This window comes from Nyctereutes procyonoides, unplaced genomic scaffold (assembly GCF_905146905.1).
Source record: "Nyctereutes procyonoides isolate TBG_1078 unplaced genomic scaffold, NYPRO_anot_genome, whole genome shotgun sequence".
In the NCBI taxonomy this organism is placed as follows: domain Eukaryota; kingdom Metazoa; phylum Chordata; class Mammalia; order Carnivora; family Canidae; genus Nyctereutes; species Nyctereutes procyonoides.
In genome coordinates, this window is record NW_026575142.1 from 57,054,611 (window position 1) to 57,076,060 (window position 21,450).

Sequence of the window (21,450 nt, forward strand, 5' to 3'; positions counted from 1 at the left end):
TTCGTGTATATTTGAGGAGGGGAAAATGAGCACATAAAACCTGTGATATCACAGAGAATAGGATAACACAAATGTAGGTAGTGCCATGGTAATGAACTGTACCTGGACCTCATAGACCAGAGGCAAAGTGTTCAGACATAATCATCAATGTTCCAAGCCCTCAGTAACCAAACCCTCAACCATGCCCATTAGAAGTATGGACAGTCAGGAATAACACCAATAGAGAGAGCTCCTTAAACACTGAATTCCATAGGCACCTCTTTTTTTTCAGTGATATGTCAAAATGTCATTTCCTGAAGTTGCAGAGTATATTTATGTACTCTTAAATATGTTATATTTTACAGATAAAATAAATATCTATTGAGCTGTCCAACCATATCCTCATGCAAGTTCAGATTTTTGTGTGGGCTAATATAGAAACTGACAGATTTGTCTCATTGATGTGGATCCTCATCTTTGTTGAAACCATCAACTAGAATATCTAGCTATTTTGATCAAAAAGTGCCATTCCTCTCAATAAGAAACTTATTTTTATTATTTACTTATTTTTAAAGATTTTATTTATTTATTCATGAGACACGCACACACACACAGAGAGAGAGAGAGAGAGAGAGAGAGGCAGAGACACAGAGGGAGAAGCAAGCTCCATGCAGGGAGCCCAATGTGGGACTCGATCAGGGACTCCTGGATCATGCCCTGAGAGAAAGAGAGGCACAGACACAGACAGAAGGAGAAAGCAAGCTCCATGCAGGGAGCCCAATGTGGGACTGGATCAGGGACTCCAGGATCACACCCTGAGCTGAAGGCAGATGCACCGCTGAGCCACCCAGGCGTCCCAAGAAACTTATTTTTAGCCATATATTTTATATGTCAATTTGATTTATTCTGTTTTTCATCTGGCATTTTTACTTTTAATGTTTACAAGTTTCATAACATAATTTTTATAGAATTTACTATATTTCATCAACTCTAATATACAATTGATATGTAAAACACATCATTATTTTATGTGCTTCTAAGAACAACAGAGATGTTGCTAATTATAACTGCAAGATGCCATTGATTCTAAGACACATCCCAATTTCAAAGGTGTTAAAATTATTTTTTAAAGTGTGCTTAAAACTTATAAAGTGCGATATATGTACACTTCACTGTGTTTTACTCAATAATACTTATATTCCATTTATCATAGCAATATAAAGTTTCTCTTTTGAATGAATTAAAAAATGAGTTGGTTTAATAGGAATAGAGGTAAATAAGAGTAGACGTAGAATATAGTGTGGCAAAATCCTTGAGGTGACAGCCTAGTCATTGTGACTTGGCCTAACTGCCAAGACTCAGATATGCCTGTTGGCCCTATGCAGGAGGTCAGACCACCCCCACTGCCCTCCAGTTCTGTGTGCAATTCCTACCTAAGGGAGAGCCTCCTCCACCAAGCACGGAGGAGGGATTTGGGCAATTACGCCTATGCTCAGATAGAAGAATGTGGCAATAAGTCACTGAAACTATTTTATGAGAGTGAAAATGAATTCCTAAGAAATAGACTCATTATAGGTATTGAAATAATCTAGACTTGCCTCTGTTTAAATAACAATGTACTGGGAGGTTTCTGTTTTGTTTTGTTTTTAACCAATTCTCCATGAAGTAAGGGGGACAAAAGAGCATTTTAGCCTTTTTTGCTGAGTAACTTATTTACTAATAATGGCTAACTAAACGTGAAACAGTTTCAATGATTATTATTAAACCAGAGAATGGTCTGCTTTGTTTTTTCAGAATAAATATACCAGTTATAATTATGAATAACTTGAAGCAAATTGTATTTCATTGACAAAATACAGAAGTGGCTAATTTCCTACTTCCAGGATGGAAGTGAAGAGAGGATCATTTTAGATAGAGTTAAGGAAAACTGTTGACTTTCCACTGGAAAAATGCTATGCTTTTGCACATTAGCTCCCTGACTGTTGCTGTAGATCTGTGTTCATTATGCTTCCAGCTCCCACCCTGTACTAGATCTAGTCCTCAGAATGCTAGGCACTATATGAACATTTCCCCAAGAGCCATGCAAAACCCTTTGATTTACTTGGTGCTTATTCTTGAAGGTTATTGTGAATCATTAGCCAGAATGCAATAGAGCAGGAGGTCACAAGTCATACAGGCTCCACTGCTTGTACAGAGCCTGTTTTTGCAAACCTAATTTTGAAGGTTTTAATGTAGGTATAATTGAAAAGATAAATTGAACACATATGCATATCCTAATAAAGGTATTCTTCAGAGTCAGCAAATAGTCACATCATACAAAGCATCAATGAACCTATTATAGTATAATAAAAAGGAAAGGTCTTATAAAAGAAGATTATTTATAGGCTATTAGTTATTAGTATAATTTAAAAAATATAAGCAGTAACAATTAGCAGAATTGATAGTATTGGAGATGCAGCTGTTTCCACTCACTGGTACTAATAATATTAGCAATAATTCTATATAGTAATGTCAATTGAAAGCTAAAGCTCTTCCAAGTTCTTTGTTTATCCTTATGGGTCCTTTTATCAGATCATTGATGCATAATTTAATGAAAAACCATTTCCTAACGTTCATAAAAGTTACTGACATCATACACTAAACTTTGAAATTTATTCATAGGTTGGAATAAAATGATAAGTGTCATGTGGTCTAGTACCCTTTCTCCAAGCAGACAGTGGTCTGAAAGTCAAATATATTTAGGAAGTAGATTCAAATATATTTAAGAAGTAGACTTGGTGTTTTAGGTCAGATTCTCTAGAAGCAGAGCCTGAGAGAGGGATTTGGATGCGGGTGGTTTATTGAGAGATAAGCCTATAATGGAGTGAGAGAAGCAGGATAGGGAAGGAAGAAATGCCAGGCAGGATGTGGATCAGATGGGTATGCTTGGCTTGATGAAGGTGGATGGATAAATTGCACCGTAGAGGATAGCTGTGAGCCTTTGTAGCCAATATTCACAGCAACTGGGGTGGGGGGGTGGGTAGGTGTGGTGGCCAGGAATGGGGACCTGCCTAGAGTACCAAGAGCTCTAAGTACATTTGGTGATGGAGGGAGACGGGGAAATGGAGAGAGGGGAATAAGGATGACCCTTGGGTTGGTGGCATAGTGAATAGATTCTTGAATGTAACAACAGCACACCTCATAATACCAACAATCTAAGATCGCAGAAGAAATACGAAAAGATTCTCATTTTACAAATAAATAAATTTGCCTTTAGCTTTGACTTTCTAGGTTAAAAAATATCAACTTCTTGGCATATTTGCATTGGGTCAATTTTCTACTAAAGATATATGAACTTTAAGAAAAAAGAGAGAGATTTTTTAGATCTTTTCCACATATTCTGCTTCACGTTGAAAATGAACCCAAACTGGTTCTAGTACTCTAGTAACTGAAGATTCACCTAGCTACAGTCCCAATATCATGTCAGCTTTTAATGAAAAAGTATTATGCATTATTCTTGTGCATTCATCCTTAGTACAGAGGTCAGTAAACTATGGGTTGTGGGCCAGAGCCAGCCTGCAACCTGTTCTTGTATGACCAAAGAGCTAAGAATGTTTAGATTTTTAAAGGGTTGCTTTAAAAAATGCTGTAGACTAAATGACCCACAAAGCCGAAAATATTTACTACTTAGCCCTTTACAGAAAAGTTTGCTGACCCCTGCATCAGTCCATTAAAACCCCAAAACTTTTTTTTCAGAAGTGTGCTGACCCCATATACATTTTGTAATAAAATCTGACATTCAGAAACTTCAAACTAGTAAGTGATTTACGGAACCAGAAAATTATTTGTCTTATAAAAGGATTCGTCACAGAACTCATACAAATAAATTCTAGTTCACCTGAACAATTTTTTAAAAAGATTTATTTATGTATTTTAGAGGGAGGAAGAGAGAGAGAGCGCACAGGGGGGTGAGCAGCAGGAGAGGGAGAGAGAAACACAAGCCGCCTCCAAGCTGAGCGTGGTGCACCCCCACCCGAAATTGGATCTCAGGACCCTGAGATCACGACCTGAGCCAAAACCAAGAGTTGGACGCTTAACTGAACAATTGTTTTTAATGGGATTCTTCAACAAATTCAGAACCATTCCTTTAAAGTAAAATAAATATGCATGATTTTTCTTTGTTTCATAAAAATATTACTACCCGTTTTGTGATTATTATAAAGAAACTGGAAAATCCAAGTAGATACAAAGGTAAAAAAAATCACCTGTAATATTACCATCTATTGTTAACCACTATTAACATGTGGCTACGTCTTTTCTAGGCATAAAAACATTTAATTTTTCAAAATCTGGATGATGTTGTATATATGATAGTATATCCTCTTTTATTCATTTAATGTTCTAATTTTCAAAAGCATCTGATTTGACTGCATTTATTCCACAGAATGAGTATGTCACAATTTATTTAAACAACTCACCATTTTTTGACATTTAGGTTGAAGCTAATTCTTCACTATTGTAAATGCCAAAATGAGCATCTTTATGCATAAATCTAGATCCTCATCTCTGTGTCCTTAGGGTAGATTTTTTAAAGAGTAACTATTGTCTTCTTACCCCATTCTGTTCCTTATCTTTCTTACAAACTCCTTCTTCTCCTAGCTTTATAAATGACGATGGAGTTCCTCCAGGCTAGAAAGTTGGCCTTCTCGTCTCACTCTGTCTGCAGAAGGTGTCACCGATACCCAAGCTTTCAAATATACAATGTCCCATATTTACATCCCCAGCCCCAGATCTCTCTTCGAAGCTCCGGATGCACATATCTCCAGATATCTACTTGTCATCTATACCTGTATGTTTTATACCATCTCAAATAGATAATGTCCGAAAAGGATTCAATATCTTCCCTCTTTCTGCTCCCCACCAAACCTCCCTCCGTATTGCCCATTTCAGCAAAGAGACATCCACCTTTCACTCAGTCGCTTATGATACGAAGCTGGAAATCATCAGTGACATCACTCTGTCCCTCACCACCCCCACTATTCAGTCTTGTTAATTCTCTCATCTAAATATATCTCTAATATTTCTATTTTTCTCCATCTCCGCTACACCCACCTAAGCCACATTTATCTCCTCCCTGGACTACATATTTGCTTCCTAATTGGTCTCCCTGCATCCACTCTGGTCCCACTCTGTCCTTCTATCCCCTTTGTAATTTTCTGCCAAGAAGAACATTTCTAAAAATGTCAGTGTGCTTTTTACAAGCCTTAAGTGGCTGTGAGGATGAAGATCTTAATGGCACAACCCCTTCTCTTGCCACTTTTCCCTACTCTCTTGCTCCAACCTATTGCTTTCCTTGCAGATACTCGATGGAGGTAAGCTTCTTCCAGCCCCAAAAGCTTTATTTCAGGGGTTTGTTTCTTCAGCTTTGAACACCCTCCCTCTTCAGCTGACCAGACCTTTTGCTAATGCATCCCCCAACACGCATACTACCTACCTATGTGTTCTCTCAGCATCGTATGAGTCTATTTTTGGGGTACTTATGACAAATTGTAATTGAAATTGTTGTGTATCTTTTTTTCTCCCATAGTGCCTGTTTCTCCACCAGACTGATGTTTCCTTTTAGGCAAAATAGTGTTCTTCTCTTTTCACCACAATATAACCCAGTGCCTCCCATGTAGGAGTTGCTCAATAAATACTTGCTGTGTTATTAACAGGTTAGGAGGTATAAACTTTGGGAAGACATTTATCAAGGAGTATTATCAAATAATGTTCCAGAAAGTTTGTATATTATCATTCAGTGTTATCCAATGGTATTCCAGAAAGTTTGTGTCAACCAATTTATTAAGCTCACCAATAGTATATATGTCTGTTTCTTTGCACTCATTTTGACAATGACTATTAAAGTTTTAAATAACTTTAAAACAGGGTGCGTGGGTGGCTCAGTCAGTTAAGTGTCTGCCTTTGACTCAGGTCATGATCCAGGGTCCTGGGATCGAGCCCTGCATCAGGCACCCTGCTCAGGGGGGAGTCTGCTTCTCTCTCTCCCTTTGCCTGCCACTCCCACTGTTTGTTCTCTTTCTCTCTCTCTCTCTCTCTCTCTCTCTCTCTCTCTCTTTCTCTCTCTCTGTCAAATAAATAAATTAAAAAATATTTTTATAGGCAGTATGTTACCTCATTATTATTGAACTTGCGTTTCTTTGATTACTAGTGAAGTTGAACATTTTTCACATTCTCCCTTACTTTGAGTGATCATATAATTTATCACGTAGAGTGGGACACTTTTGAGAGTGAAGAAATGTGCTGTTCATTATTGTTGCACGACGACAGGTATAAAGCAGGACCCTCCTACATAAGCCAAGATGGATGGTTTCCCTAACTCTTCCATTTTCATGCAGTCTTAGAAGTCTGGGCATCTAGAGCCAAGAGCAGAGGTCCAAGTGGTGATCCAGGAATAAACTGAAGATAAAAATGCTTTTTGTTCTGAATGTTAATATGGACGCCTTTGTGCTGTGCTGTCCAGTGACTCAGTGACATATCCTGGGACTTCCTGCCACCCATACTGCCCACTTCACTCATTTACCTCACCTGCCTAACCCTTAAGACATCTGACAATTTCATGTAACTCCTTCCATAATAAGGCCAGTGGCCCGAGGAGCAGCAGGGACTGCCTTGCCCATAAATGTAGAGCTAAACAGAGGCAGAGCCAAGGCTCTTGGAAGAGTTCCCTCCTATTCCACCAAGCCGCCTCCTTCTGCACGTTCACATGCATTCCTCCTGCCTGCATGGCACTGACGGGTGCCAGCAGTTATTTTCTGATTTGATAACACTTCCAAAGTTATGTCGAAAAGTGACCAGAACAGAGTTTTACTTCCTAGAGCATCCTGTGAGGATGTTCCTCTTTGACAAACACATCAAAGTACAAGGCACACAATTACTGAGGCAGTTCATCTTGTACTGGGGTCATGGGCACGTGGTCTCAGCGCCTGTCACTTGTAACGCTTCCCTGAGCTCACACAACAGGTCTATGAACTTCCCTAGCTTTCCCTAAATGTCCTTTTATGTAATTTATGCCCTACAATGAAGCCCAAAAAATAAACTCAGGAGTTGCTTACAGACTTGCATTTTCAAGAATTGCTAGGAACTTAAGGGAAGAATATAGAATATGATGACAGAGAATCTCTGGGAAAAGAAAGACAAGAGTTTAAATAAGTTGAATTCTTGTCAATGCCGTCCATCCAAGGTAAGACTTTATTAGGAAAAGAATAGCCCCCTTCCTCTTCCAATCTCATCAAAAAATTTCCTTCCAATGGGATTCCCAATAGAGCCTCTGTGTACTGTTGTGCAGATTGCCTACTGCGCACCCCTAGGGGGCGCCATTTACATCCCCACCCGTGCAAAAGGTGCCAAATGGTTAACCTCCTGGCAGGCCCTGTAGTGCAGATCAGGAGGGGCCTCCTGGCACCAGACAGGGCACAATCTGTGTGGCCGTATGTTGAAGTCCTGACTAACACCTCTGTGCAACTTTTCCCTGATAAAGACAGACACTGTCCCATGCTGCAGTTAAGAGTTGCCTTGTTCACCAATGCCTATTGACTTTTTGGAGTAATCTTCATTTCATACATTCACCTAGTTTTTGTAAGCACTGTAGTATCTGTCAAGCCAAGTGTCCTGGTTTCAGGTCTAGAAAATAGGTCATTGGAGCTATCTTTTAAGGGCTGAGGTTGCCTAGATTTTGCCATTTCAATTTTATTGAGGGAAATGCAGGAAAGAAGTGCACTCTCATGGTTTTCTAGAGAGTCAAAACATTTAAGATGCTAATGTTTTTTTAAAGGGATGTTTTCCATTAAAATAGAGCTCTGTAAATGAAAGTAAGAAAAACATTACTTTAGGAGGATATAGGATCCATCTCCAAAATGTCTACATTTTAGACCAACATTTAGAGACCAAAAGTTAAGACTGACCACTGGCTCTACAGAAATGCAGGAGAAATACTATGCTTCCAGCCTGCCTAATGGAGATAGACCTTGGTTTCGAATTAGTGGAGGAACCAACTTGGTAGCTTCCAACGGGGAAGGTGATAAAACCATTGAGAGATATTCTTATACCATATTTCCCATAGCGTTTAGGATTAAATCCAAAGGGTCTTTAAGCTGGAAGAATCCTTTTGGTTCATTCACTTAATCATTCATTCAATTAATTCTTACTGTTTGCTTAACACTGTGATCGTGCCATCTAGCCCCTTCATGAGGAAACTGAGGTCACAAAGTTGGTTAGAAACAGGGCTGGAAACTAAGCCCAGATGTTCTATACCCAGGACACTTGGCCTCACAGTGCTGTTAAATTCAGGTGACGAAATGGGAGAGCATCTGTGTACTGCATGTGACTTGCATGTAATTCATGTAATAAAGATGAAATACAAACCTCTTTGCCAGCTATTTCTTTTTTACTCTAAATGCCACAACTTAGAGAAGGTGCAGCGTTAGGGGCAATCATTTCTGAATTAGTCTGGAAATTTTGCAGACAAACCTTTTCTTTCCTCTATCTGCTATCTGCACTCCTTCGGATTTAAATATTTTAGCCATGTCTTTTCACACGTGTTGTCCTGATATATTAGAAACCTATAAATAGCCCGGACCTCTGAGAAACATGCTCTCATCCCTACCTTTTGAGTATTATTCCAGTTTTCTATTCATGACAAAAATGAAAATCCCAATCTCACAATAACTGCCTTCTTAAAGGGTCTGTTTGGCAGGGGTACTTAAAAGCATGGAGTTCATAACGAGGTGAAATTTCATTTTCTGAGGTGTCTGTTCTCTGCCTTTACACAATTAAGTCTCCCAACTCGCTGAATATTGCTGAACTTGTTGATGGTTGAGCAGGTGGGGCAATGTGAGCACTGGAGAGCGAGCAGCTGCTCTTGCCAGCTGCCTTCTTCTCCGCCTAGACAGAAGTACTGCCCAAAGAGCCTCTGCAGGGCAGCAGACTGAGAACTCCTTTGAAGTTGCTGGAAGGAGACCCTTTCTGGCATTTTGCTTGGTAAATGTATCCATATGCACGCAGACCAAAGGGCACGGAGCTTTTCACTGAGTGACTAAGAGCCAGGATTCTGAAGCCAAGCTACCTGTGTCCAAGCTCTGGCTAGGCCACCCCACTTTCCCTCTTTTTGACATTCGGCAACTTACTTGAGCTCACTATCTTCAGCATCCATACCTATAAATGGAGACACTAGTTTCTTCCTGAGAGTTTCCGGGAATTCAACGACTTAAATGTTATTATTAATAATTCCAGCAACAAGCTGGACAAGCTTCTATTCCATTCCATTTACCACGAACGAAATATTTCTACTTTGGAGCTTAGAGTCTTTTTTCACAGCAGGAGCCCCGATCCCTCTAAAGGTTATAGAATCAATGGTGATGGGTGGGCAGAATTTGTTTTTAGTGAATCAGGATAGGATTTTACAAAAGAAGGGTTTGATGAAACTTTTAAATATTTTTAGCTGTATGCATGGCCTGGGTCTTGACATAAAATGGTTTTCTTGAGTCTAGTAGAGAAGATAAGCAATTAAACAGCAACCTCAATAAAGTGCGTGTGGTAAGTGCAGCGAGTGTCTCAGGAGCATGGGAAAGTTACCTGATCCCTTTTGGGGGTACAGAGAATCAGGAAGCCTTCCTGGAGAAAGTGACATGTAAGCCTAGACTTAAAGGATAACTAGAAATTTGCCAAAAGAAGTTGGGGGAGGCTGGGCAGGAAGCAGTTCCTTTAAGGGCAATGAGGAGCTAAGGGGGTTTTGATGAAATGACGAGGGCCTTGTTCAGATTTGCCTTTCAGAAAGGCACTCTGGCTGCACACACACAGTGGGCACAGGTCACAGGTCGTAGGAAGCCCATTTAGAAATTTCCGGACATAGTGATCTAGACTCGGGGAGGGGGGCAGTGAGTATTCTAGAGGGACAGGATTTGGTGATTGATGGCAGACGGTGCTGGTCTGTGATGACACCCACTTGACTCACATTTCTGATGTCTAATGTGCAAAGACTGCAGGCGACAAATCTAAATCTGTATGCCCCAAGCTTCTAACTGGGAGAAACGGTCCTCTAAACAGGAAGACAGGACCTTTCAATCACTTTCCAAATCATCTCTCCATCCTGCTGGACATATCCGTAGACTGTCGCCGGCCTGGGAATTGGCAGGGCTTCCTGTTCCAAAATGGGACAGTTCTTGGCAGGAGATGGAAAGCTGGAAACAGAATGGAAACTGGGCTAGCCAGGCACCTTGCACGAAGAGAAAAGAAAAAAGGAAACCTGGTACTTTCCCATCTGATCCAGAATATCTGGTCAGAAAATAATTTAAAAGGACAGATAATTCAAAGAGGTTTCTATTTGGCTTTGAAATGCCATGCATTTTTGGCAGTGGATTTACCTTGCCAAATGTTTTTCTAAGGCCTTATTTTGCATTCCCTGAACATGGACCATCTGGGCGGCAGGGAGATGAGTCGGAGCCCAAGAGGGAGTCTGGGTGGGTGGGTGAGGAGGTCGTAATGTTTAAAAATTGGGGCCAAGACCACAACGCTCCTTCATCACCTCAGCTAATCAATACTTCCCTGTCTACCTGTGTCCTGCCACAGCGCAGGGAGCCCTTCCTGACCTAAACCTTGCCAAATCACATGGTGACTTGAAAAGCAGCTAGCTAGTTCCCAGCACACAGTGTTTCCTATCCACATCTCCAGACACTCTCAGGGCCACCTCCATCCCACATGGGGGCAGCCAGCTGACCCAGTGCTTCACAGCAACCTCAAAATCAAACCATATTTGGAGCCCAAGCAGGCTGTTTACAGATGTTACCATAAAAGACATTTTAAATTACAAATCAGTCCTGTTTTTACAGAAGAGCTGTAAAGGGGCTAGAACAGAGGCCCCTTTTCCTGTATTCATAAGACCGCTGCTTCCAGACAAGTTAAAAGATTAGTTTATCTTCCCTGGTTCAGGCCTACGGAGCACAGGAAAGAGTCACACTTCACTGAAATCACTTAAACAAAGGGTCTCTGCACCAAGTCCCAATTAAGACCTAGAAGAAATGTCAGGGTGGCAGCCACTCCCTACTGAAGAATTTCTAGCATTCCCCTGTTCCTCAATCTGGAGGGTGCAAAGCCCGGGGTAGTGGCCTGGTCCAGGCTTGAATTCACTGGGAATAACTGGAAGCAGTACAAATCTGGAAGTTCAGGGAAACTGGTTTTCCCCAATCTGTTGTAAAATTAAGTGCTGGGCTTTTTTTTTTTTTCTTCTTTTCTTTTTGAAACTTCTCAGCTTTATTGAGGTATAACTGACATATAAAATCATAAATATTTAAAGTGTATGCCACGATTATTTGATACAAACATAGAGTGGAAAGGACCCTCCCCATCTAGTTAACACATCCATCACCTTACATTTTTCTGCCTGTATGTGAGACCACTGAAGTTCAAAGTACTGTTTTCCATAACCACCAGAGAAGAGGGCAGTTCTTAGCTTCCCAGTTCTTACAAGTGTGAACTGGTGGGTCGGTTCACTGGAAATTCCTAATCCTGAAAAGGTGTTCGATGACCCATCTACGTTTTTCAAGTGTTGCTATCTTTCACTTCGCGGAACCTGTTCCCAATTAGACGAGCTGCCAAACTCGGGGAACCAGTGTGCATTCGGAAAGAGCCAGCATATGTTTCTCTGACTCGGTTTCCAGAAAAATTTGAAGGCGCAGAGCCAGTGCACGCGCCAGGAGGAGCAGGTCACCTGATACCCACCTCTCCCCCTCCTTTACGGTCTCCTTGGTCGGAGGTGGCCAAAGGGGGCTCTAGAGGTTCGCCTGCACCTTTGGCACAGATTCTCCTCCCCAATTCCAGGTATCAGGCCCATCCTACGCTTGACCCCTCCATTCCCCGGACACGCCGGTGTGTGAGGTCATCCTCAGCGTGCGGCCCGGAGGGGGAAGGAAGCGTGAGCTAAAGCAACAGGTTCCGCCCACAGCCTGAACTTGCCGGGGGAGCCGGCAAGGCGACGGGAGCTGGGCGGCGGAGGCCGAGGAAGTGGCCGAGGAAGGTGGGAGGGAAATGATGGTGCATGACCACTGAGCACGCGTCGCTTCGGGCTCCCACGTGGGCTATGCCTGCGCGCGTGGGGCGGCGGGGGGTCGCCGGATCGCTCGGGGACTTCCGCGTGGGTTAGGATGCGCCGCGCCCGGGGCTTTGGGGTACCCCGAGGCTTAGGCAGGATAACGCGCCCCGAAAGGAGGGCTGGGGAGACGCGCCCGGGGAATATTAGTGCCTCTGGGGGCTGGAATCCCGCAGCCTCCCCAGGGGCCGCCCTGCCAAGGGGCCGAGTCTGCATCCCCGAGCCCCGCGCCCGCTTGCCCCGGTCTCTTCCCGGCGCCTCCAGCCCCATCCCCGCGCCGCCTCCCGCCCCAGCCCGCCGCCGCGAAAACCGGGAGAGCGGCCTCCGCCGCGCCCGGCGGCCTCTGGGCATGCTCCGTGGCGGGACCCGCTCCGCCGCCGCGCCCCGGCCCCGCACACCTCGGCGGAGGCGAGCGCCCCCCACCCGAGCCTCGCGGCGAGCGGAGGAGGGGAGGGCCGGGCCGGCGGGGGGCGGGGGCGCGGGGGCGCGGGGGCGCGGGGGCGGGGGCGCGCCCTCCACCTCGGAGCTGCCCGCGGATCCTTAGAAAGTGAAGCCCGGCTCGCGAGCGGATCCCGGCTGCCCGGCGGGGCGGGGCGGGGCGGGGCGGGGGGCGGCGCCCCGAGCGAGGTGCGGACTCAGGGGCCGCCCACCCTCCGCTCGGTCCCGCCCCCGGGGAATTCTAATTCTCTGCCAAAGTGTGTGGTTCCCGGAGAATCCTCGGGGCGGGGTGCCGGGGCGCCCGGCGCAAAATGGTTACAACAAAGTGCATGCGCGCCCCGGGGCCCCTCTTGAGGAAAGTGTCCGCGCCCGCGGCCGGGCACCCCCTTTGCTAACCGGAGGGTTAGTCACCGGGAGGAAGGGGGGGCGGGCTAAGGGGGCCTCCGGCCCGGGCCTCGGGGGCGCCCCTGCGGCCGGGCGGGCGCGGGGCACCGGGTCGGGGTGCTCGCGGCGGGCGGGCGGCCGGAGCAGGCTCGGCCCGGCGGCTCACTCTCTGCCTCCCCCCCCCCCAGGATTACCGAGAGGATGGGATGGATCTCGGCAGTGACGCCGGCAGCAGCAGCAGCAGCAGCAGCCGCGCCAGTTCGCAGTCCAACTCCACCAAAGTGACCCCTTGCTCCGAGTGCAAATCCTCGTCGTCGCCGGGGGGCAGCCTGGACTTGGTGTCCGCCCTGGAGGACTATGAGGAGCCCTTCCCGGTCTACCAGAAGAAGGTGATCGATGAGTGGGCGCCGGAGGAGGACGGGGAGGAGGAGGAAGAGGAGGACGAGCGCGACGAGCGGGGGTGCCGGGATGCCCGCCGTCCGGCCCGGGAGCCGGGGGGCGTGAGCGCCAGGACCCGCGGCGGCGGCGGCGGCGGCGGCGGCGGCGGGGGCAAGGGCGCCACCACTGTCATGCCGCCTCCCGTGCCCAACGGCAACCTGCGCCACCCGCACGACCCCCAGGACCTCAGGCACAATGGCAACGTGGTGGTGGTGGCCGGCCGGCCCGGCAGCTCCCGGGGACCCCGCCGCGCGGTGCAGAAGCCGCAGCCCGCGCGGGGCCGACGCGGCGGCCGGGGCCCGGCAGCGGGGCTCCTCCCGGTTCAGCCCGCGGACGGCGGGACGTGCGTCCCCGAGGAGCCCCCGGCGCCCCCGATGGACTGGGAGGCGCTGGAGAAGCATCTGGCCGGACTGCAGTTCCGGGAGCAGGAGGTGCGCAACCAGGGCCAGGCGAGGACCAACTCCACCTCCGTAAGTTGGCCGGGCGCGTGCCCACGCGCGCACACCCGCGAACGCCCCCCGCGGCGCCCGCGCGCCCGGCCGCAGGGGGGGGCCCGGCCGCAGGGGGGGGGCCGGCGGCAGAGGGGGGGCCGGCCGCAGGGGGGGGGCCGGCCGCAGGGGGGGGGCCCGGCCGGCCCCCCCGGGTTCGCTGGCTCAGCCTGCGGGCGGCCTGGGTTCGCCCGTGGGGCGGGGCGGGGCGGAGGGAGGGGCAGCCGGAGGGCGGCGGAACGTCGGGTTAGTGGAAGCGGCGACTCATTTTAATGGAATTACTTGCGGAGACGAGGTTGTGAGTCACTTGCCTGAAAATAAGTCCGGGGAGATCCTGGCACCGGAGCCGGGGCCCTGCGGGTGATATTTCAAGTCGTTAGTAGTTGTGGCTGTGTCGGCCGTGGCGGGTCTCCCTTCGTCACCACCAGGGTCTCGCCTGTACGTGGGCTGGCCCCGTGCACACGCTCCCGGCCGCCTGCCCAACCTCGGAATGGCAGCGGGGTCGGGGACATGTCGCCCCCCCGCGCGGAGGCTCCCGAATTCCAGTGGGTGACGGCCCCCCCTCTAAGACTGGGCGGGGGGGGGAGCCTATTGTGGACCTGGGGGATGGGGTGATTGACCTGCCCCGAGGAGGGAGCGGTTGTTGCCTCTGTGGCCTGCACCTCGCCGGTGAATCCTTCCTCGTTCTGCTGTCAGAGGCCACTGCCTCGGTTCAGGAGATCCAGAGAGGGAGGGGTGCAGAAGTGGAGGGGAGGGAGGGAGAGGAGGAGGACCGCATCTGTAATAAGAAGCTCTGGCAGGTTTGCACTTGTCTCAACATCTCTCCTGCCCCCGAGACGAGAGCAGATAAATGACTTAAAAGCAAAACATCAGGCATGGAGCTCTGCTGTCTATCACTGCTTTGAGATAAAGCAACAGTTGTAATTTGAAATGGTTAATGATGTCCCTAAATGGGGCTGAAGGGCACGCAGTCGCACCGAGCTGCTTTCCGTGTGTGGCAGCTGTGCCGGCAGTGCGGGAGAATGCTGGCTTGCAGGTGTGATTTTTTGGCTCCAGGGCCCTGGGGCTACTGGAAATTGGGTGCATGCACTTGTGACTTCAGGGGTGAGGACAGTAACCGTGATGCACGGAGAAGTTGGCTCCGTTTCTATCAGACAGAGCTCTTGGCTGACAGAGCCCACTGGTTAGTGTCCCTTGAGAAACTACCTATTAAATTAACACATTCATTTTAATCCCAGCTGTTTACCAAGTCCACTAGCAGATGTGGAATCTTTCCATTACAACCAATCCTCTCTCTCATACTTTGCAATGGAAAACACCCCTTTCCCACTTAGTGCTTGGGAAAAATACCTGATTAAGCTCCCTGGATTTAAACAGTGACTTGAAGATAAACACATTTTGTTTACCATTGCATGACATTTTTACGTTCCAGGAGAATAATTGGTGTACGTGCCAAGTTAGGATTTGACGATGACATCGAGCTCCATTATTTAGAAATTATTAAACAAAATGTTATGCAGCACCTGTTTGCTATGTGCTAAATGCAAGGTCTGATCCTCCGTGCTGCAGTTACACATGTGCCCGTGTGAGACACGGGATAGGGATGCAGGCTGACTCCCCTCTAGGAACTTAAAATTTAATGAATTACTTAACAGCATCCCTTCCCTCCCCCCACCCCAACACCAGACACACCCACAGCCTTGTTTTTGTGAGGACTTTGTGAATCTTGCCTTCTCTGGCAATCTTTGAAACCAAAGGTGTCTCCTCACCTATTGAACTACTTACATATTTGGGTCCCCCTCCCTCCACCCCAGTGCCCCTGAAAATGCCCCCTCTGGGCATTTCCTCCACAAGTTACACAGAGAAGTTTGGAACCCATTTCTTTAAAGCAAATATGAATACAGAAAAAAAGGGGAAGGGAAGAGCTTTTGAGGGTGTTTAATCAATTTTACCATTTTTTTGCTTGTTAATAACAAAACTACTAGCCAGTGTCAGTTTAGAATAGTGATTTTCATACTGTAAGTTATTGATGAAATCACCTTAGCATTTAAAAAAAGAACGAAATAAAATAGAATATACCACTATCTATTGCAGGTAGTTACCGTTAAGTTTGGTTTTAAAAACTTTTGGTTTTATGTAATGCTGGGTCGTGATGTGAAACTTATTTCGCACTGTGGGTTGTTGTCATAAAATTTTAAGAACACTGATTTCAATCCTCTTTACTCCTGCCTGGAATAAGTGGGAGAATTTATACCTATGAGGACAGAAACTTGAGAATAACAAAGCACTCATCTAGAAGAGAAAGCCTATCTAGAAGTTGTTCAAATCAAGTATTTTTGCTCCACCTTAAAAAGTTGTGTATATAAATGGAATTAATACAGACTACTGGGAGGAACGGTATAAAGTGAAAAAGATGAGTGTTTTCTCCTTTACCTTTGAAGAGAACCAAGTAACCTTTTCCCACCTGAGGGAAAACCCCCAGTAGGGTTGCCTGTATTGGAATCTAGTGGCTGGTTCCTTCTATCGTTGCAGATGACTCATCCCAAAGTAAAGTAAGGCACTCTGGCGTATTTTCTAGTGCTTATCACTACCTGACATTCTCTTGTTTGGTTTCCCTTCATTGTTGGTTTCTCTAAGAATCAAGTTGTAGTGTAGAAGTCTTGCCTGGCTTTTAATTGCTGTAACCTAGTGCCTGTGATAATGCCTGGGATACAGTAAGTCCTCAAATACTGAATGAATGAATGAATCAATCAATCAATCAGACAATGGTCTATTAGGCACACACATGCCCCAGACCTAAGCCAACCCCCTCATATAGCAGTTGAAAAAACTGAGGCCCATTGAAGTTAAGTCACTGGGCCTAAGGGCCCACTAAGTAACCTATGAAAGGCTTTCTTCTTACACCAAGACTAGGGCGGTTTGTTTGTTTGTTTTTTCTCATTTTAAGGCTAAAAACAATTTGAAGTAAAAGGGAAGGAAAGGTTTTCTAATGACAAGTCCCCTCTTCCCTAGTGTATATTAAGGACCTAAGTAATTAAGAAATAATCAAATCCCATTAAATCTGAATCTCTTCTCACATATATGGTTTTAGTTTTGGTCTGTTTTGTTGGAATAGGCAGCAGCAAGACCTCAAAGTGAAGGATGAGATCCCAAAAATGTGTTGACCAAAAAAAAAAAAAAAGAAAAAGAAAAAAAATGTGTTGACCATCAGTCATTCCTAATCTAGGCAAAATTTAGAGGCAAATTTAAGAACACACAACATCTAGGTGGGATTTAAACCCTAGAGCTGACCTTTTCTTTGTGAAAGGGTTAAAGCAGCTAATTTCTCCCTTGGTGTCAACCAGGGATGATGGGCTTGGATCCTGCCAGGAACTGTCTTTGGGGTCAGAGCTCTAAGGTGCCAGAGGGAGTCCTGAAGGAAACATTTTGGTGACCTTACATCCTGCTACCCCTCTAGACACGCTTGCCTCTAGTGGCCCAACCTCCTCCTTGATGGAGCAACCCCCACCTCTATGTCAGAGCCTTGAGGGCAGCAAAGTTTCCTTTTCCACTGCCTTATCCCCAGTAGCTCCCTCCTGCTTGGCACAAATGACTGACACACAGAGGGAGGGAGCCATTCAACCCAACAGCCGGAACTACTCCCAGAAGTGCCCGCTCCAGTTGGCCAGCCCCTGCTCATCTAGTGCCTACGTTTCTCACAGTCCTGCCCTGGGCCTGCATCACCCACCCATCAAGGGCCACACACAGTTAAGGAGTAAAGAAAGATACTGGAGACTGGTGCCTTTGATATGAAATCTGGAACTAGTGTGGCAAGTCCCACTCCCTGATACTCATATTCACCCCAAATTCTCATTTCCCTGCCTACTGTGTTTGGTAAACAGGGCAATCCTAGGGAAACCCGGCTTCTCTCTTCTCATTGCAAACCTGAGCAGTCCGCTTTCTCTTTTTGCCTGCCTCTTCTGGATCTTACTTTGTCTTGGGATCACTCTTTTGCCGATTCAAGGGTTCCCCTCCACTTGGCCCAGTGGGGTGGGAGAGCCCATTGCCTCAAGGTACTCCTCTACCTTTTTTTTATAATTCTTTTTTTTAAGACTTTATTTATTTATTCATGAGAGACACACAGAGAGAGGCAGAGACACAGGCAGAGGGAGAAGCAGGCTCCCTAAGGGGAGCCTGATGCGGAACTCGATCCCAGGGCCCTGGGATCACAACCTGAGCCAAAGGCAGATGCTCAACCACTGAGCCACCCAGGTGCCCGAGGTGCTCCTCTTCCTAACTGGACTATAATTCCACCTCTTCTTCTCAATGATCTTTCTGTGAAGTTTTTCACTTCTTAGGGTTTGAGTCGTCCACGTTGAGCTTGTTTCATCTCTGGGAACTCACCCTCTTTTCTCACTTTGGATTCTTAAAAAAAAAAAAAAAACTATATAGGTTGAATTGACAATCCACTGCACACATCTGAAGTGTGCAATCTGATGGGCTTTGATACACGTGTACACTTGTGAAACTATCCCCAAAATTAGATCATGAACGTATTTCTCACCCCAAAAAGTATCCGCGTGCCCCTTTGCCATCTCTCCATCCCATCCCTTGGCAACCACTGGTCTTATTTCTATCATTGTAGGTTAGCTTGCTTTTTCTAAAATGAATGTAAGTAGAATCATATAATATGTACTCAGTTTTTGTCTAGCTTCTTTCACTCAGCCTGTAATTATTTTGTGATTCATCTATGTTGTTTTGTATGTCAATAGCTCATTACTTTCTGTTGCTAGGTAGTGTTTCATTTTATGGATATACCCTATTTACCTATTGATGGACATTTGAGTTGTTTCTAGTTTCCATGACTCATGAAAGTGCTGGAATTAATTCATAGCAACATATTCTTTCTTTTCTCTTGGGTAAATACCTAGGAGTAGATGGGTTGGATCATATGGTAGGCAACTGTAGAAGTTGCCTGTTTTCCAAAGAAGCTGCACCATTTTATGCTTCTGTCACCGTGATTATTCATGTGCTCCCTGTAACCTTGGCTTCCTGTCCCACTGGTTGCTCTGTTCCATCTGTGTCCTTGGGGACTTGCAGAACATCTCTCTCTTCAGGTGACTGGGGTGATTGCTTCCCTCCCTCTTGAAACAGTGAGAGTACCAGGATCACATCTTGCACCCAACCGGAGTCATTATGCCCACTGTTCAAAAATACCCATTTTTGAATTAGAGAAGAGTTCTAGTTGTAGACCCAACACATTTTAATTATGGTTTTATTATTTTTAGTGCCTGTGACAGGTGTATTTCCTCTTTTAATGAGAAGATAAGAATAATTTTAATTGGTGTGTTAATTGAAAGCAAATTCTCCTGATGAAGTTTTTTCCCTAAGTACTTGAAAACAATTTGTCTTTTTATTTGTTTTTGCTATTAACTAGTAGCAAACTTCAAATCGCCTATATTTTTTTCCTAGAATGGTAGTAATTACAGGTTGTTTTCACTGTATTATTCTGTGAGAATTCCAGCCGCGGTCCTCCTTTCCCATCAGTGACACCACTGACATAGCTTGAATGGCTGAGTAGCTTGTTTCTGTAGTTATTTGGGCTATGTTTAAATTATATGAATTCCCATTTTTATAGACTGAGTTAAGAGGTCTTTATTACTCCTACAAAATATTGTAAAATTTGTAAGTTTAATAAATCATGTGATATGGCAGCCTGGGGCACAGCAGTGAAAATATTCTGTGTGGTGTATAACTATCTCTTATTCCTGTTAGAGGACACTACATGATATTGTTAAATCTTTTTTTTTTTAATCATAATCAGAAACTACCAGGACTAAATGTACCCTGTGCTTCAACCTTTTACCTTGAAATGTTTAGTGTCATCTTTGCCTGTTTTTCTGATTTATGTTGATATTTGTTTAAGAGCTGCAAAGGCTGCTCTATCCATTAGTGTGTTCTCAAGACTTTAAAGAAATATATGGTTGGCTTAAAAACAAATTAGATTGCAAGTGACCTACATGTTCCAGGGCTCTGTGTGTATTTAAACTACCATCACATGGCCCATCCTATAGTAGAACAGCCCTTTTTGATAGTGTCATGGTTGGACTAAAGGACATCTTTGCCTACCAATTGGTCTGCACATAGTGGTCCTTTAAAACATCCTAAGGAAAACTTTTAGAGTGCATGTCTGAGAAACAGTTGTAGACATTCTCATCACACGTTCGTTGAACTCTATGAACATCTCACCACTGACACCCTGTCACCTTCCTTCCTTTTCCAGCTCTGCCACACTTCCAACTCCAGATCCTTTGCCTGGCATTCCTTATTCACTCAAAAAGACCTGGCATGAGCCCTTTGCTTTGTAGCAGGTCTAGATGCTTCTGTCCACCAAATGCCCAGCACTTGCTTCTCCAAGGCCCATTCTGACTCAGGGCCTCACCTCTTTGGGACACTGTATCTGATCAGCTCGCCTTTCTGAACTTTTTATTCCACTTGTGTACCACTTCTGCATACTTAGGTTTTGAAAAAAGGCTTTCTAGTTTTAAGTATTTTCATCTTATCACATTCCATCCTCATGACACCTAAAACTTGAACAAGGCAGTAATTATTTCCATTTTAAAGATGATAATACAGGGGATCCCTGGGTGGCACAGCGGTTTAGCGCCTGCCTTTGGCCCAGGGCGCGATCCTGGAGACCCGGGATCGAATCCCACGTCGGGCTCCCGGTGCATGGAGCCTGCTTCTCCCTCTGCCTGTGTCTCTGCCTCTCTCTCTCTCTCTCTCTGTGACTGTCTCTGTGTGACTGTGTGATTATTTATTTTAAATAAATACAAAATTAAAAAATATATTTAAAAAAAAAAAGATGATAATGCTGAGGCTCAGGAAGATTTAGGGGATTTACCTGAAGTCCCAAACCTGACAAAACTCAGACCACAACTGTCAATTCTGACTCTGCTTCAGTGACACTGTCTTATATTCTCAATTATCTGTTTATGAGTATGTCTCTTATCTACCCAAGTGCTAGTAATACTAATTCCAGGTCCTTTCTTAAAAACTTATCTAAACTCTATGACATTACATTTGCATTTAAAAACAGCAATTTGTTTTTACTCCCAGACCTTTGCCCCTGAAGATATGAATGGTCTTTGTTTTCTTACTTTCGAAATTCAGTCCCAGGTATTTTAACAAAAAGGGCCTTTGCAAATGGTTTTCTTAACCACTTTTTGGTCCTTGAGCTGGACCAGATGATGCTTTATAATGCCAGTAACTGGGGGATTATTTTGCATACAACGTATGTAGAAATTCAAGTGTCAATTATGAAATTGAACATTTTTAATAGAAAAGTAATAGAAATTAAAAGGCAGAAAGGATCTAAGAGGTCATCTCATCCAACCCTTACCATTTTCAAGGGCAGAAATAGGTCTATGGAGATTAAACACCTTTACCCAACTTCACCCAATGTCCTCAACCCAAGCCTCCCCAAGTCTGGAAGTAGATTCTACTTTTTAGCACTTGATCAGAAGTTGTCATTTTATTGTTTGTTTCTCTTTTTCCTTTGTTAAACCAACATTTCCAGGAAATTATAAAATTGCTTTCTTCCATTCAGACTTCGGCTCATCACTG

General features: G+C 45.3%; 1 protein-coding gene and 1 long non-coding RNA gene across 4 annotated transcripts in view; one reads left to right on the forward strand and one right to left on the reverse strand.

The window, feature by feature from the left end:
- Positions 1-14,525, reverse strand: part of LOC129498557 (uncharacterized) — a 31,999-nt gene extending 17,474 nt beyond the window's left edge. The window contains exons 1-2 of the long non-coding RNA XR_008662142.1: positions 14,466-14,525; positions 14,153-14,199 (exon numbers count right to left, since the gene is read on the reverse strand). This is a non-coding gene — a long non-coding RNA (uncharacterized LOC129498557). The remainder of the gene's footprint in view (positions 1-14,152; positions 14,200-14,465) is intronic.
- The window catches only part of SCHIP1 (schwannomin interacting protein 1), a 122,187-nt gene continuing 112,639 nt past the window's right edge, over positions 11,903-21,450 (forward strand). The window contains exons 1-2 of one of the 3 annotated variants that reach the window (XM_055307945.1): positions 11,903-12,025; positions 13,108-13,827. In XM_055307945.1, the coding sequence (XP_055163920.1) occupies positions 13,126-13,827 (702 nt within the window). In that variant the 5' untranslated portion in view covers positions 11,903-12,025; positions 13,108-13,125. Of the gene's footprint in view, positions 12,026-12,805; positions 12,938-13,107; positions 13,828-21,450 lie in introns of those variants that run through there. The other 2 variants (XM_055307943.1, XM_055307946.1) reach the window with 2 other exon arrangements.